Source organism: Nipponia nippon, unplaced genomic scaffold (genome assembly GCF_047370975.1).
Source record: "Nipponia nippon isolate SJK-2023a ecotype South Korea unplaced genomic scaffold, ASM4737097v1 scaffold_2, whole genome shotgun sequence".
NCBI lineage: Eukaryota > Metazoa > Chordata > Aves > Pelecaniformes > Threskiornithidae > Nipponia > Nipponia nippon.
In genome coordinates, this window is record NW_028262336.1 from 99,766,311 (window position 1) to 99,781,310 (window position 15,000).

The window sequence follows — 15,000 nt, forward strand, 5'->3', positions numbered from 1 at the left end:
AGAGTGCCTGGCTCCAGTTCGAGGATGCTGAGGAGGAGGAAAAGCAGCCCCCTTCGCAAAACACGCTTTGAATAACAGCGTACATTACCTGACCCCTCTCCAGAGCCTGAGCTAGAGGCAGGTTTCGATCCCTGGGGACACTGGACTCCTACATCTTGCCTATGGGAAATGCATCATGTGTGAAAGCCTCCTCTCCCCGCCTCTCTCAGTAGGCTCCTCTAAAAATCCTACCCTCATGCAAAAAACAGTTGCTAAGGCCTGGTGAAGGGGAAATGCTGTGTCTGAAAATCCCTTCTTCCCTGTGGGGATAGCAAGTGCCAGCATTCATTTGGGACCAAGGGAAAAGCCCTTCCTCACAGCCTGGTGCTGCTGCCATCTCCCATCCATCGTGTACCTCATTCCCCACGTCTGCCCCTGAGTCTGGGGCGAGGGCATCTCCCTGAGACGGGGAACCCAGAGCAGGGCTGTCTTCAGGCAGGATTACCTGGCCCTTTCGGATCTACACTGTCTCTCCAGCTGAAAATGGCCCTTGCAGTTTGCGAACATACACACATGCATGCAACACACACAAAATACGTGGTCATCCCACCCGAGGGAAATGCTGTGGTCACAGTTTCTGCCTGCAGTTTCCTCTCTCTGGTTTACCTCTGCTGGACTCCCAAGTCAAACAACGTAAGGAAGAGCAGCCGCCTTTTCAGTGCCACCCCTCTTGTATGGCAACAGGGGGTCCTGCACTTAGAAAGGGGAGGAGCAGCATAGAGACCATGCTCTGATAACTCGCTGTTGATGGGCAGTAAGTTGGGGTGACATCTCTTCATATAACACTCGAGATGTTCTCCTTCTCTGCCAGCACTGGGAAATACTGTGACCAGACAGAACAGGTCTTGGGATGCTGTTCCTTTCCCATCCTGTATTAAATACATAGGTTCATGAGAGGAACAGGGCAGCCGGATCTGATCAGGAACAGGATCTGACCTTTAGTACAGAAACACAGTGGCACATTTGCATTGCAGAATACATAAAAAAACAAAGTTTAAACAAAGTTTATGGGTATATGAGCAAAGGAAGAGGATGAGGGGTATTGATCTAAATGGGGAAAATCGTACCAGGTCAGGCTGCAGGTCCAGCCAGCGCAACATCCCATCTTTAGCAGTGTTTCAGAGTGGCATGCACAGAAGTTACCTACGAAATAATTCTTCCTGCTCTCTGCAATTTGTGGTTTCAATAACAATATGGAAGACATATCTTTAGCAAGCCCAGAGTGTTGTTTTTTTTTTTTAAATCTGTCCCTATTTCAGCTATATGATACACCCTTCCCCATTAGCACATGCATTACTAAAAACAAAGATTAAGCATTTGGCTTTATAGAACAATTTATTTGGAGACGCTTCTCATGTCACTGAATACTGGTTCTTTATTAAGGCAATCCTGAGGTGGCTGGAAGAGAGGGAGGGTGAGAGGGAGGGAACTGAGACTGTGTCAATGGGATTGCATTAAGGCAAAATTCCTTCCTTCTGCGTGTCATCACACTGAAATGCACATAAAGGCCAGAACAGTAAATGACTCAAGCCAAGGAAGAGATTCAGTGCAAATATATCCCACTGACTATCCGCAGATGGGGCTAGGTCCTCAACTGAGGCAAACTGACAGCGCCTTGTTAGCCGCAAAGCTATGCTGATTTAGCTCCATTGAGGATCCCAGCCTGGGTTCAGGGAAGCATTTTAGTATGTGTTTCATATGCAAGCACACATTTAAATGCTCTCCTGAATCAGGGTCAAAGCCCTTTGAGTGCAAGTCTGTAAAGTTAACAGAGTTTAGTTTTTATTCACTACATAAATACGTCATTCTGTATCTCTTTGGTTTGCTTATCTTATTGCTACTAACTGACTATAACCCCTTAGTTCCTTTAACATGGTTTTCATTTCTATCATGCTTTGCAATCTGCTTATGTTTTAAGTGTATTATGACATAAAAATGAATTATCCTTTGGAGAGCATTTCTTGCAAAAGTTCCAGAGTTCGGGTGTTCTTGGAGGACCAGGCTACGGTATGTTTTTTTCAGTGAACAGTAATGTACTCTGTGGGTAATGCCACTGACGGCAGAGGCATAACTTGCAGGGAAAACTATGGCTCAGTTCACATACCGGCAACACATAGCAGACTCCAGACACTTCTCTCTTTCCACAAGAATTTCCTAAGAGGATCCTACTGTTCCAAAAATATAGTCACTAATACTTGCATTGGCTTGGGGAAACCCCTTTTGTTATCCCAGGTGCAAACTGAAGAAAAGTATGGCAGAAATGCTACCAGAAGCATGAAGACATTTTCAGGCAGAAGCAGCATATAACATTTCATAATCCTAAAAGCTGTCTGTACCTCCCAAGACAAAGATCTCCAGGTGACCTCTGGCAGAAAACCCTGGTATCCATTAATAAAAGGATATGTATAGGCCTCATTATTGAGAACTTACTCAGGAAGATGAAATGGTTATATCTAGCAAAGTGGAAAATAAGGCAAAGAAATCAAGCACATATTATTGTTCAGAACAAAACATTTCCTGGATACATGTGGATACACAACTTTTGTACGATCTGGAACTGTGTATAACATTCATGCTTTAAAAGCATGAGCACCCTGCATATTTCCTTGATAAGGAGAAGAACATCCAGTTTGAGGGAACCAGAAGGGTGAATACCAGGCATCAGTACAAGTCTTTTGTGCTTTAAACTTTCTTCATGCCTTTTCCCATAAGGCAAGCAAACACTGTCATGACCATTTTGGGTTTTACTTCAACCAGGTCTTCTGGAAGGGCATAGACTCTTGCTCCAATTTTTCTTGCCATAGAGATGGCATACCTGCATGGCAGGGGTGAAAAAAACAAAGCAAAGAAATAAATTAGTACAGTAGCATTAATTTTCCCTCTGTTAAGAAGTGTTTTACATGACCAGTACCAGAGTGGGTTGGGAACTTTCTTACTGATTTGTCAGAATCAAACTTTTCTGTAGGAATGTATGAGACAGGTTCATAAAGAAGTAATTTCTAGCAAAAGTTAGAGTGTATTCCCTGATGGTTAGAGCACTGATTAACTGCAGCATAGGAGACTGCAGGTCAAAGTCTGGTATGAAACACTTAGTCTCCCATCCCCTGAAAGATTATTCTAATAAGCAGCCATTCTGGTCTTGCTCCCCCTCAATCCCTGCTGCTCAGTCTTCGCACATAAACAAATTCATGACGCCGGAAAGCAGAAGGCTGATGTTGGTGGACATCAGTGTTGTTGGAAGATCGACATTTGGGGACTTCTCTTCTGCTTGAGTCGTACCCAGAATCTGCAAGCTGACCTTCCCATCTCCCTCCTCAGAGTGCACTGTACATGGCTACTGGCTGTTCTCCAGTGGGTATGTCTGTTCTCTCTATTTTTTCATGAAAAAAGCTAGAAAATCCCAAGTTCTTCCCACTGCAGAGCACATATGTTTGTGAAATTCTCCCCGAAATGCAGAGAAACATGTTGGGGCGGGAGGCGGGCGGGGAGAAAGGGAGGGGAAAAAAGGAAAACATCAGCAGAGGGATGAAGAAATTAAGTACGGAGAGAAGCACATGTAGGATTGCAAGGAAAGAAAGAGAACAGATGGTAGGAAATGGAAGGGAAAAAGAACAGTGGGAAAAGTCTTTATAAAAATGATGACAGGTCTGATTGCCTTACAGTCATCCTTTTCTCTTTTGTAGTTGCCACATAGCAAAGGAGAAGCTAAACTGATGATCAGACTGGGAGGTGATCTATATAATTCTGAAAGGAAAGGCAGATGCCCCCAGGATTGGCTCTCTGCTAGGAAATGGTTTGCACTCAGGAAAAAAAAAAATCAATATCTACATCCATAAAACCATTTTTTCAGGCATGAATCCTGTCCTCCCCCTTCTCTCTCAAATATGCCCTTGTTCCACCTATATGTGACTAAAGAGGTATCATGACCTCGAATCACTGGTTTCCATGGCTCACTATTGTTGGCATTGTTCCCTGATCTCTGAAAGAATTTTAAATTAAATAAGAGAAAATAGGAGCTTGTGAAGCCAAGTGATTTTGATCCCTTCAAGGGAATTATAACATTACACACTTCATTTCCATTGATAGTCTTTTTTACTGCCTAACTCCTAGCCTTCATGCTTCTAACTCTGGAGGTATTTCTCAGTTGAGGTTGTGCCAGATGAGAATGACAGCAGAGCAGTTTTCAAAGACAGAGTCAGGCAAGCCTGAGGAGGTAACTCGTGTTAAGTGTCACTTGGCACATACGTACTTAGCATTATTTAGTTTCTCCTCATCATTCAGGTCCTCTGTTTTCAAGAGGTCATATTTGATTGATCCTGGTTGAATGGCATCAATGAGATCCAGGACTGGCATGCTGGTGCTGATTTTGCTATCCTGCATAGGTGAAAAATACAATTAGATGCAAGAACAGGATGGCAGATCTCCCACAAAGCCAGAGTCTAGCCTCAAGAGCAATGGACAGCTCAGTCACATACCATTTAGATCTTCACGAAGTGCTGCTTAGCGTCATTTTTCATCTAAAGCAGACTAAGAATGCTTTCAAGGATTTTTTTTTTTCCCCAATGGATGAGACATCATTAAATCAAAAGATGGGGTGCTGGGCTAGTGAATTTGCTTCCTGTGGGGAGATGACATTAATACACGTCTACTGATGGGAGGTGCAAGGGGGACCAGCTGTGTGACTTCTGAGCTCATTACGTGAAGTCTGATGGATCTGTCCTCGCCTGGTGCAAACTGCTGATTTACATCCACTGAATGTTCCCCAGCTTGGGAAGTGTCTCAGATGTGTTAGAAAAATTGGAAGCTCTCTGGAATTGGAGCACCTCTGTGTTTGTAAGGTGCCTTGCAAAATAGGGCACCACCCCTGAATGGTACTACCACATTATGAAAGTATTGCTCTTGTTCTTTTTAATACTGTCATTTGTAATTGCCGTCATTTAATAATCAACAGCACAGCAGTTCTTGCTTAATTCCAGTCATCATTCCTGGATCCATACTTTGATTTCCTATGTCAAACTGGCATTCAAGGTGTTTGCTGTATTGTTCATACCATGTTTCTGTTACCTTTTCATAATAAAGCCCCTTGAATAAAATCTCTATATCTGAACATGCCTTTAAGAGGGAATGAAAAATAATCAAACTATGTAGTTAATTATATCATAATATATTGTGTGTGTGTATATGCATATATACATCTATATACAGGCAATGCATATAACTACACACAAACACACTGAATAAGAGCTTCCTAAGCAGAGACTTCCAGCAAAAAACTGTACCTTGAAACTGGAGATGGTTGAATCCTTCCCAGCTGCAGTCAGTGTTTCATTGACCCAGCTGACAATGATTTCATCATTGACCTTCTCTCCACCACCAATGTCTTCAAGGATATTCAGGGTGTACCTGAAGAGGGAAGCCAGGATACCTGCATTTGCTCAAAGTCTGCCATAACCTCAGAGCCACCCTATACGTGCTCATCTTGACTGGGATCACCCCAAAAGTCCTCTTAGACCTGATATTCCCCTGCTTTCCACACGCTCACAGTATGTATGAATTATATTATAACATGCTAATTCATCTGTTGGGTCTAATTCACCCCCAGTTCCCTAATCACTTTTTTGATAGTGTTAAAAAGTTTTGATACCCAAAATTCCTACAAGGTCCCTCTTAGTGGATCTCAGTGTAAATGACTCATTCTCACAGTGCTTAAAAAATAATCACTGACTTTAAGGCCAGAAGGGAATTGTTTTGCTCATCTAAGACCGACCCTCTGCATAAACACAAGCCTGGAATATTTTGCTTATATGACAGCATACACCTTGGAAAGACATCCCAAATTGCTGGCAAGTAATCACCACATCCCTAGATTAATTACCTGCCTGATAAACCTATACCTTGCTTCATAGACTGAATTTAGTCTGTATCCAGTTCCTAACCGCTGGATCTCTTTACACCCAATTATGGAGCTCGTAAACACACACACAAACACACACACATGCAGAGAATTACATTAAAGTGGGGAGACTTATTGAGTTGCATCTGCTTCAGGTAGCAGATTACAAAACTTCTGCATTAATTCCTTGTTTTCAGTACATTCTCCCCACTCGCTGATACAGAGACCTTTCAACTTCTTTTTCTCTCTTCCATGCAATGAACATTTATTCACGCTATACAGATAGTGACAATAATAATCTTCTGCATGAGCTGGCTGTAATAGCCTTGCCCACAAGATAATGTGCTTCCTGATTGCATCCCTAGCTAGGAGTGAGCAAAAGGTTACTCTGTCTTTACATATAAGTGCAAACAGAGGAGTGAGAAAGCTGTAGCCTGTAGAGCCGTCTCAGTGGTAGCATCAGGAAACTACTACAATACAAACTGAGTATACCAAAGCACTCTGGAGTTTGTGTCTGACTGGCATACCTTCTCATCAACTGCCAGATTAAGGCCAGCGTGAGCGTACGGTTTCCTTCATTCAGATCTTGCCCAGCGATGCCAACAAGGGAAAATTTGGCTTGATTCTTTCCCAGTTCCACTGCATAGTTGCAGTTTTCAAGCTGTTAATGACAGCGTCAATTAGTGCGGTTCAAAAATATAGAAAAAAAGAAGACAAGACACTGTTACTTTAAATTCTTTGGATCGCTTAGCCCAGATCCTCCTGGGCAAACAGGAGCTTTGGGGCTCTGTGATAATACAGCTGTTTGTTTGACTACCAGCAGCCAGTTCCATCCCAAAAATACCATGGTAAATAGTTAATATAAAAAGAAATGTTGTACTTCATCATCAGGGCCTGAAAAACTGATTACCCTAGAAGATACAAATCTATGGCTCATGGGTACCTCCAGCATCATGGCATTGCACTGAGACAAAGCATTAGTGTCCCAGTCAATTTTTAGGTCAGTTAATCACTCTGGCCTAACTGAATGGAATTACTCATCCAGATAGCTGGGAGAAAGCTTTGTATTTAGCAGCAACTCTGTGATCGGGTCTTGAGGCATCTGGTCAAGAATGCTTATCATCACTGTCTTCATTTGATGTGGAGGGCAGTGATCCAGACAGCTGCAATTAAGTTGGTGCCATATGACTCACGGTGAAGGTGCATTATAATTGGTGACTAAGACAGTAGCAAAAGTGGTCTGCAAATACAGTTTTTAAATATTGACACAAAAGGTGTCAAGTCTTTTTCCTTTACAAATATTGTTCACCTGTCAACAGAGCCAGTGAGTCAAATGTATGTTTCTTTTTTCAGGACGGAAAAGTATTCACTGACTAGACAAAAAATCATTTAATGTGCTGTACTTGGGACTTGAGAGCAACATGAGTGCACATGTTACTGTTTGAAATGATACAGACATCCTTTGAGGATAAGGCATGGCTACGGTAGCTATTCCAGCTTTTTGTACCTTCTTCATGTTGCCACCCAGTTTAGGATATGGTGGTTTGTTCACTCTGTTCCAGTCTACTGGCACTTTGATCTTTTCATAGAGCTGGAAGATAACCAAGGCATCTGACAGGTCACTGAAAACAATAAAAAAGATATATCATTGTCTGAAGAACAGACTAAACTAATAGTAGAGATAAACTTAGCGTCCTAAAAAAAAAAAAAAAAAGCAGCATATATTCTTATAAAGTCCAAAAGTTTTTATGTTTTTGTAAACAATTTGCTAGCTGTATTTATCATCTGAAGGAAGTGTAATACCTCCTCTTACCTATATAAGTGATTTACACGTGGATTAACACCCAGGGAGTTCATCCAGTTCCTGAACGTCCTCTCTTCCCTTGTCTCACCTAAAACAACAGATACATCAATCAACAGGCCTGCAAACCACAACACTCCAGTAAAATAAGTGTTTTGTGATGAAACCGTAACTCAGAATTTACAGCGCACTGAACCATAAACAGGAGATGCTGGTTGACATGTGAAATAAGAGAGCACGGTGCAGCGTGTAATATTTCTTCATGCCCTATATATTATAGTATTTAGGCAGATTGGCCTTGAAATGCCTTCAAGAATTCAAGAACAGCCTGTGCCTTAGCATGAACAGTATGAGGCTGAGAAAGAAGGACCTGAAGCTCAGCAAATGACCCATACAATGGTGGTCCTCACCCCAACCCAGAGCAAACAAGCAGCAGGTTTATGCAAGATCTGATTTTTAAATTATATTCTCAATTAAGGGAATGCCAAATCAACTCTAATTTCAACTAACAAGCACGCTCAATAGTCTGTACTGCTTCAGACATCCCACAAACATTTTTATCTTTAACATGTGCTATCCACAGAACAGACCCCCACAATACCAGAAGCTACATGCAGGTAAAGAGCTGCCTCCCTTTCTCAAGGGTGCCTGTGCTAACGGTGCAGTGAACATATGTCTGAAGGACATAAGGTTAGGTTAACATATCATCAACTCAGAGCTGGGGATACTGTGGCACAGGTGCCCAGAAACATCCTTTATTTGCATTTTCCTTACCTTCAATAGAGCTCCAGTCGATGTCCTGGTTCTCTGGCTTATGCAGGGCAGGGTATTTGTTGAACAAGTTGGCGATGAAGGCCAAGTTTAGCTTTGGATTCCCCCGGACGACGTCAGTGGCCGTGACGAACTGCCGGCAGCCCAGCCGCTCCGCCTGCTGCAGCATGCACTCTGCTCGCTGGACGTCATCCTTCTCCTGCGCGAGCAGAAAACGGGGCCATCAGCCTCACCCCACCGCCTAGCACTGCATCCAAAACCCACTCGGGGTCTCCGTGTGTGGAGCTAGGTGTGGGGCTGTTAAAGCAAGTCCTTGTCGGATTTATAGCTATTTTCTTTCCCACTTTTACTAACGGCAGGTCTGTGTTTTCAAATGGGCTTTACCTACAGTCCAGCCATCTCACCATATTGCTTTTACAGTTATATTCCATATAAAAGGGGATGGTTTGATGAAATTCCCAAATAAATGTATTTAAATATACTTGTTACGTGTTAGTAGTTTATCAGTGGGGTTCAATGGTTGTTAAAGTTTCAGCGATAATATCCAACGAAAGGCAAAAATGCATCATTTAATTCTTTGAAAGCTTTGATTTCTGAAATACCAGATCGTGTTGCAATGCTAAAAAGAGTTTGCTTGTTCTGGCATGCCGGTGCAACTCTGTGTTGGCCAGCAATGCAAGTAACAGACAGAAAGTATCGGCATTTACTCTAAACTTATCTCATCTTACCCTTAATCCTGACATGTCAATAGTAATAGCCGGAATGCCTTCTTCATCTCCCTTGGGGGCAACTTGGTTCAGCAAATGGTAATAAGCTCTTGAGTCCTGTGACAAACAGAGAAATTAAAGGGAGGAAAAATTACATCTAAAGCTCAGGTTTTGCATGCCTGCGCTCCCCTGAACAATGTGTCTGCATGCTTTGTTTTTATTACATCAATCATTGGGCTACATAATTAAATTAATTAAGCTGGAAGCACTTAGCAATTCTTATTTTATGCTGTATTTGCCAGATCAATTTCTTCCCTAAGCCAATATATATATGCTGCAGAATGCTCAACACACAAGACAAAATGCTGTGTGTTGTACTTCAATAAAGGACGGCAACACCAAAGCAATATTTGAATTGACTTAATCTGAACATTAAATTAGAGATAAGAAAATGCATACCTTTATAATGCTGTAGAAGTCAGGCTGCTGAGCATTTAATAAAAGAAAATGCAGAAGGAGAAAGCAGATGTTTAAAGCGGATTTCAAAGCAACGCTGGAACAGTTATGGAAAAGAAAGCATAGTTTTCAAGGACAAAAGTTAAAACAGACAACAGTATCAGCATTTTTCAGGCAAAGGGGCAGGAACAAGACAAGGATTTAACATGTTGTGTCTTTAATATTTTGTGAAATGTAATGTTGCATCCAATGTGGAAAATATTAATCTCACTTCATGAAAACCTCGAAGAACTGAAAATAAAGCTACACGTTAGTGTCTAGGGACTTGACTAACTAACCTAACTAATACTCTTCAAAATATAAAGGAGATTACCTGAATTATTTTAAATCTTATAGATCTGTGAGGTGGGGAGACACACTTAATTAGAGAATGACTGTAAAGGCTGAAGTCTTGGCCTCTGAGAGGTAAACGTGTGCCTTATTTTCCAACTGTAAATATGGTAAGTGTGATTTACCTTTCAATTGCAGATGGGATTTAATCAGTTGCATTATAGTCCTCTCGGCCAGCCTACAGAAAGATGGGAAATACTCTATTCCCTTCCCTGTCCCTGGATATTCCCCAGTCACCTCCACCCAGTGAACCAAAAATGTGTTACAGTAAAAACTGTATTGTCAAATGTGACTCTCAGACTCTCCTGTTGCCTTCCCTGGTGTTTTCTTCTGTATGTCAAGTAAGTCATAGTAAATGACTTTTCATGCTTCAGTCCCTGGTGAAGCCTACAAGCAGACATGTCTGGAGCAGGGCTTTTCCCGTGCTATGCTGGGAGCAGGCAGGTTGGGTCGTGGCTGGTGAGTTTGGTATGCCGGCCAGCCCCTGGCTTGCCTGGAATCCAGCTCAGACACCCTCCCCGATACACCTCCTACAGCCCTGGGATGCTGACTGGGCCTCACACTGTAGCTTTAGTGTCTGAAACTTATCAGTGTGCGCCACTGAGGTTCAAATACATCTGTCTAGGAAGAATGAAGGTCCTACAGAGAAAGCTCTGCTGAAATCTGCACCCAGAAGCCCATGAAGTCCCAAGTACATGAAATATGCTGCACAGACTAGAGACCCATCCTTGCAAGTGCCTCCCCATCTAGCTATATTATTTTGAATAGTCCCACTGAATTAAAACTTGCAGGTAAGTGCATGCAGGGTTATAGCAAAGGTTGGGACAGAGGAGCACATAACCCAGGTGCTGTATTGAAGGAAAGATCAAGTGGGGGAACTGGAAGAGCGCCATCCTCCTCCCCTACACCTAGTTATATGTCTGGGTAAGGTCCAGCCTTTTCCAAACCAAAGCCGGGTCAAGAGGCATTTAAGGACATTTAGGAAGGAGGAGAGCAATAGAGTCAGGGAACTGAAAATACAGAGGCAGAGTCCATATGCCCTGCCCAGAGCCAGCAGCCATTCTTTCCCAGGCATTCGGTGTGCTGAGGCTGGCAGTGATGACTGGGAGGTCGGGAGGAGGAGGAATAATACTGAGTGGAAAGGTAAACCCCACTAAAATGATTTTATGTACCTAGTTCCATGTGTTTGTCAGAGCAGACTCAGCTACATGGACTGTTTCAGTGCACAATCCCTGTTTGGAGGACAGCGATTTGGGTGTGGAGCTGCTGTTTTGCTGTTGTTGGTCAGTGTTTCTCATACCTTGATGTCTGAGCTGAAGTTGTTGACTTTGTTGCATCCTGCATTCTCCAGGTGATAATTTGCCCACCTCAGCAGCAGTTCCTCTGGAGACAACTTCATCAGATCCTCCAAGCTCTCTCCTTCTCTCAGAAGAGCAATCAAGGCTAAGCAGGGAAAAAAGAAATAATTAATGATATTGTAAATACTTGTAGAGGAGAATGTATAACTATTTTCTCTTACACATTTTGCTGCCCTAGTTTCTAAAGGTGAGCGACCAAAGCGTTGCCAAAATTCAAGCTGGGTTAGCATGACAGAGGACATATAAACAGAAAAAGGATCTCATCAATAAAATGAGGACAAGGCTGTTAGGTGTGGATCTCGTAGTGGATAGTACAGAAATGCAAAACAATTTCAGTGTGGTCTAAGAACTACTTGATTTCCTTGCCTCAGATCTTAATGAAAAGATGATGATGTTAAGCACAGGGGCAAGATGGGAATGAAAAAATGAACACAGACTTTGTGCAGCTTAGATGAAAGGAATCTCAGTGACCTTCACACTGAAACTGGATCTACACAGGTATTCTGAAGAACTTGCACATGACTTCATGGGCTCATTGACCAGTAGGGTTAACTTATCTGTCAACTGGAGAAAATACCCTACTTATATAGAAAAATTAACATAGTAGCTATGTTCATAAAAGGAGGAAGAGGCAGGAGGGAAAGATCGACCCTTGCAACTGCAGGACGTTCAGCTGATCTCTGGAGCATGAAAGGCTTTAGAACAAGTTTTGAAAAGAACAACTAATAACATGGAAACTAATTGTTAATGTGATGAAAAAGGGAGAGTGTGTCACACTAGTCTGATCTCCTGATATCTTTTGTCATTCCTTGAAAGAAATACAGGTTTGCTATATAAAGGAAACAGTGGAGACCTACTATATCTGGAGTTCCACAGATAATTTGATATAGGGTGCTATGGGGTTAAACTGAACCAGAAGGAGATAACAGAAGCATTTGAAAGTAGACAGTGGATTTTATGAAGAGAACAATGTTAACACTGAGAGAAGCAGGCTGGAAGAAGGATTCTTGTGGAGTTGATCATGGATTGATTTTTGGACTAATGTTTTCATTTTATTTTTTTTGCATCAATTGTCTTGGCACAAATACTAGCAATATACTAAAAATTTGATAATGATATTCACTAGGTGGTATAGTCAATACAGAGGATGATCAGGAAATCAGACAGAAAGAACTAGATGACAGTAATAAAAATGGAATGTAATTTAATAGTGCCACGTTCAAAGACATTCACTAAGGAATTAATATGAATGACTGCTATTAGATAAAGCTTATACGAACAGAGGATGAGAACAACTTGAGTGTATTAGATGTCTTCTGAGCTACTCTGAGCCACCATGTGATGTGATCAGGGGAAAACCAAACATGATATTAGTGCATCCCAGGTATTTCCCAGAGAGGCTGGGATGTATTACTGCCTTGATACCATGTGCTCATGAGACCTTATTGGAAATGCAGTGTCCCATATTCAAGAAAGGGGAATTTCACCTGGAACAGCTGCAGAGAAGGGCTGTCAGGGAAAGAGAGAACCTGAAAAGTAATCAAAATGATCTTGGCTTGTCTACCCTGACAAACTGAAGTCTGAGATGAGAAGTGAAGAAGAAAATACTAGAAAGGGAAAAATAGCTATTAAGCAGGGTAAGGCTACCTACAAAGGAATGGGATCTGGGAACTCTGGAAACAGATGGCTCTGGCTATGAAAGGGATAGAAATGTGCAAGGGGTGAAGCAATGAAGGTAACACCTGCATGGTAACTGGAGAAAAGAAGTGTCACTGTTGGTTGAGCGGACTATCTAGAGGTGCAGGGAAGAAAGCACCAAGATGAGCTGCTGTGTGGCCTGCATGTACACACCCACAGCCTCACGCTGAAGCTATTTCATGGAGAATTTTGGCATTGGTGAGACAAATCCGGAGTGCTGTGTCCAGTTCAGGGCTCCCCAGTACGAGAGACATTGACAAACTGCAGCGAGTTTACTGGAGAGAGACCAAGATGGTTGGGCTGGAGTACATGATACATGAGAAGAGGATGAAAAAAATGGTTTTGTTTAGCCTGGAAAAAGGTCTGAGAGGGAAACAAGTATTGTGTTGAACAATTATAGAGGGGCCAGAGCTGTATTTTCCCAGTATGCACAGCAAAATGATGAGAAGTTACAGTCACAAGGTGCAGGAAGGGAAATTACAACTATGTATAAGAAAAAAAAATTCACAGCAAGAGTGGTTGGGCTCTGGAACAGGTGGCCCAGAGAGCACTGGAAAAGGCCCTGAGCAACCTCATTTAACCTTGAGACTGGTACTGCTGTAAGTGGGTAGTTGGACAGCTGAACCAGAGGACCTCCAAGGTCGACCTCCAGAGGTTCCTTCCAGCCTAAATTATTCCATGATTCTATAATTCTGATTTCACGAAGAAAGAGGAGATGTTTGGCAATCAAGAGCAAGAAAAGAGCAAAGCCTCCTGAATACAGTGTAGCATTTCCTTATCCCAGATTTAGTGCCAAAACACCAATATACCTGGGTGTAGACCATCATTCCTGACCCAATGAGCGTGAAATTGGCTCTGCGTATACAAGCCTACACACAGCCTTGGACTTTGGAGTGCTGGAACTTGTGAAGAGCAAGGGAAATTGGAGCAGTCAGGAAGACAGGCAGCAAATACTTGAAGAAAAAATTGAATTAAGAATTTTTTTAAAAGAGCTTTATCCTAAAGACTATTCAGTGATAACAGTAGAGCACTGAAATGAAGAGCCATACATACCTTCGTTCCTGCTGATCTCTATGTCAGCGAAGAGTCCAATTTTGATGACTTGCCATAAAAGACCCAAAACCAGGTAAGGTTTCCCTTCTTTTAAGTCTTCAGCTCCAATGTTAACAACATGGCACCCAATGGCTGAAGCAGAGTTCAGGGCCAGGTTCAGATTTTCCTAGGGAAAGAAGAGAACTTCCGAATGATGCAGTAACAGGAGAGCTGAGGATACAGGAAGGGAGCACAGCCAAAGCTAGTGAAATCTGTGAGCAGCTTCAGTGTGAATGCATTTATGTATATGTCTGACCACAGGGAGCAAGGGAATGCAGAATCTCCTGGAATTACAAGTAAGTTCTGGGTCCCAACACGAAGATGGAAAGGACCTCTTAGGCAAAGGTGAAAGACACCATGTCACAAAGGCATTGGAGCACAGAGCATATATCTGCATTCACAGTGATGTCCTGGCTCAATCCTGGTTATCAAAGCCAGGCTCTCCCTATAGCTAATGCACAAGCACGTGTTCAAGTGCTTGCCCCTTCAGCATGGGGCAAGCTCTCCTCCGGCCAGTCTTGCACACACGGAGGAACGAGGGAGCTACAACCCAGTTGACTGGCAGATATTCCAGGCTCGGCTCTCCCTAAGCACTATGCAAAAGCTCTAACACCTCAGATGATACAAATAAGTTGCTAGCTGGCAATGCATACAAAAAGCACATGGTCACAGGAATCAGTATCAATAAACCTGTTAAGTTTTTAACCTTGTAGTTCAGCCAAGGTCAGAACTGGTCAAGCCTGGATATTTTCTTTTTGAACTTCAAAGTGTGGAGTCCTGGTTTGGGAGTGTTCA

At 42.5% G+C, this 15,000-nt stretch overlaps 1 protein-coding gene across 2 annotated transcripts in view; it reads right to left on the reverse strand.

Annotated features, from left to right (window-relative positions):
* Positions 1 to 1,396: 1,396 nt before the first annotated feature.
* The window catches only part of LCP1 (lymphocyte cytosolic protein 1), a 29,679-nt gene continuing 16,075 nt past the window's right edge, over positions 1,397 to 15,000 (reverse strand). Inside the window, exons 7-17 of one of the 2 annotated variants that reach the window (XM_087758706.1) lie at positions 14,167 to 14,332; positions 11,358 to 11,500; positions 9,671 to 9,697; positions 9,233 to 9,328; positions 8,508 to 8,703; positions 7,746 to 7,824; positions 7,440 to 7,554; positions 6,460 to 6,593; positions 5,319 to 5,442; positions 4,289 to 4,413; positions 1,397 to 2,854 (exon numbers count right to left, since the gene is read on the reverse strand). In XM_087758706.1, coding sequence (XP_087614832.1) covers positions 2,722 to 2,854; positions 4,289 to 4,413; positions 5,319 to 5,442; positions 6,460 to 6,593; positions 7,440 to 7,554; positions 7,746 to 7,824; positions 8,508 to 8,703; positions 9,233 to 9,328; positions 9,671 to 9,697; positions 11,358 to 11,500; positions 14,167 to 14,332 — 1,338 coding nt within the window. In that variant the 3' untranslated portion in view covers positions 1,397 to 2,721. The remainder of the gene's footprint in view (positions 2,855 to 4,288; positions 4,414 to 5,318; positions 5,443 to 6,459; positions 6,594 to 7,439; positions 7,555 to 7,745; positions 7,825 to 8,507; positions 8,704 to 9,232; positions 9,329 to 9,670; positions 9,698 to 11,357; positions 11,501 to 14,166; positions 14,333 to 15,000) is intronic. The other variant, XM_087758705.1, reaches the window with a different exon arrangement.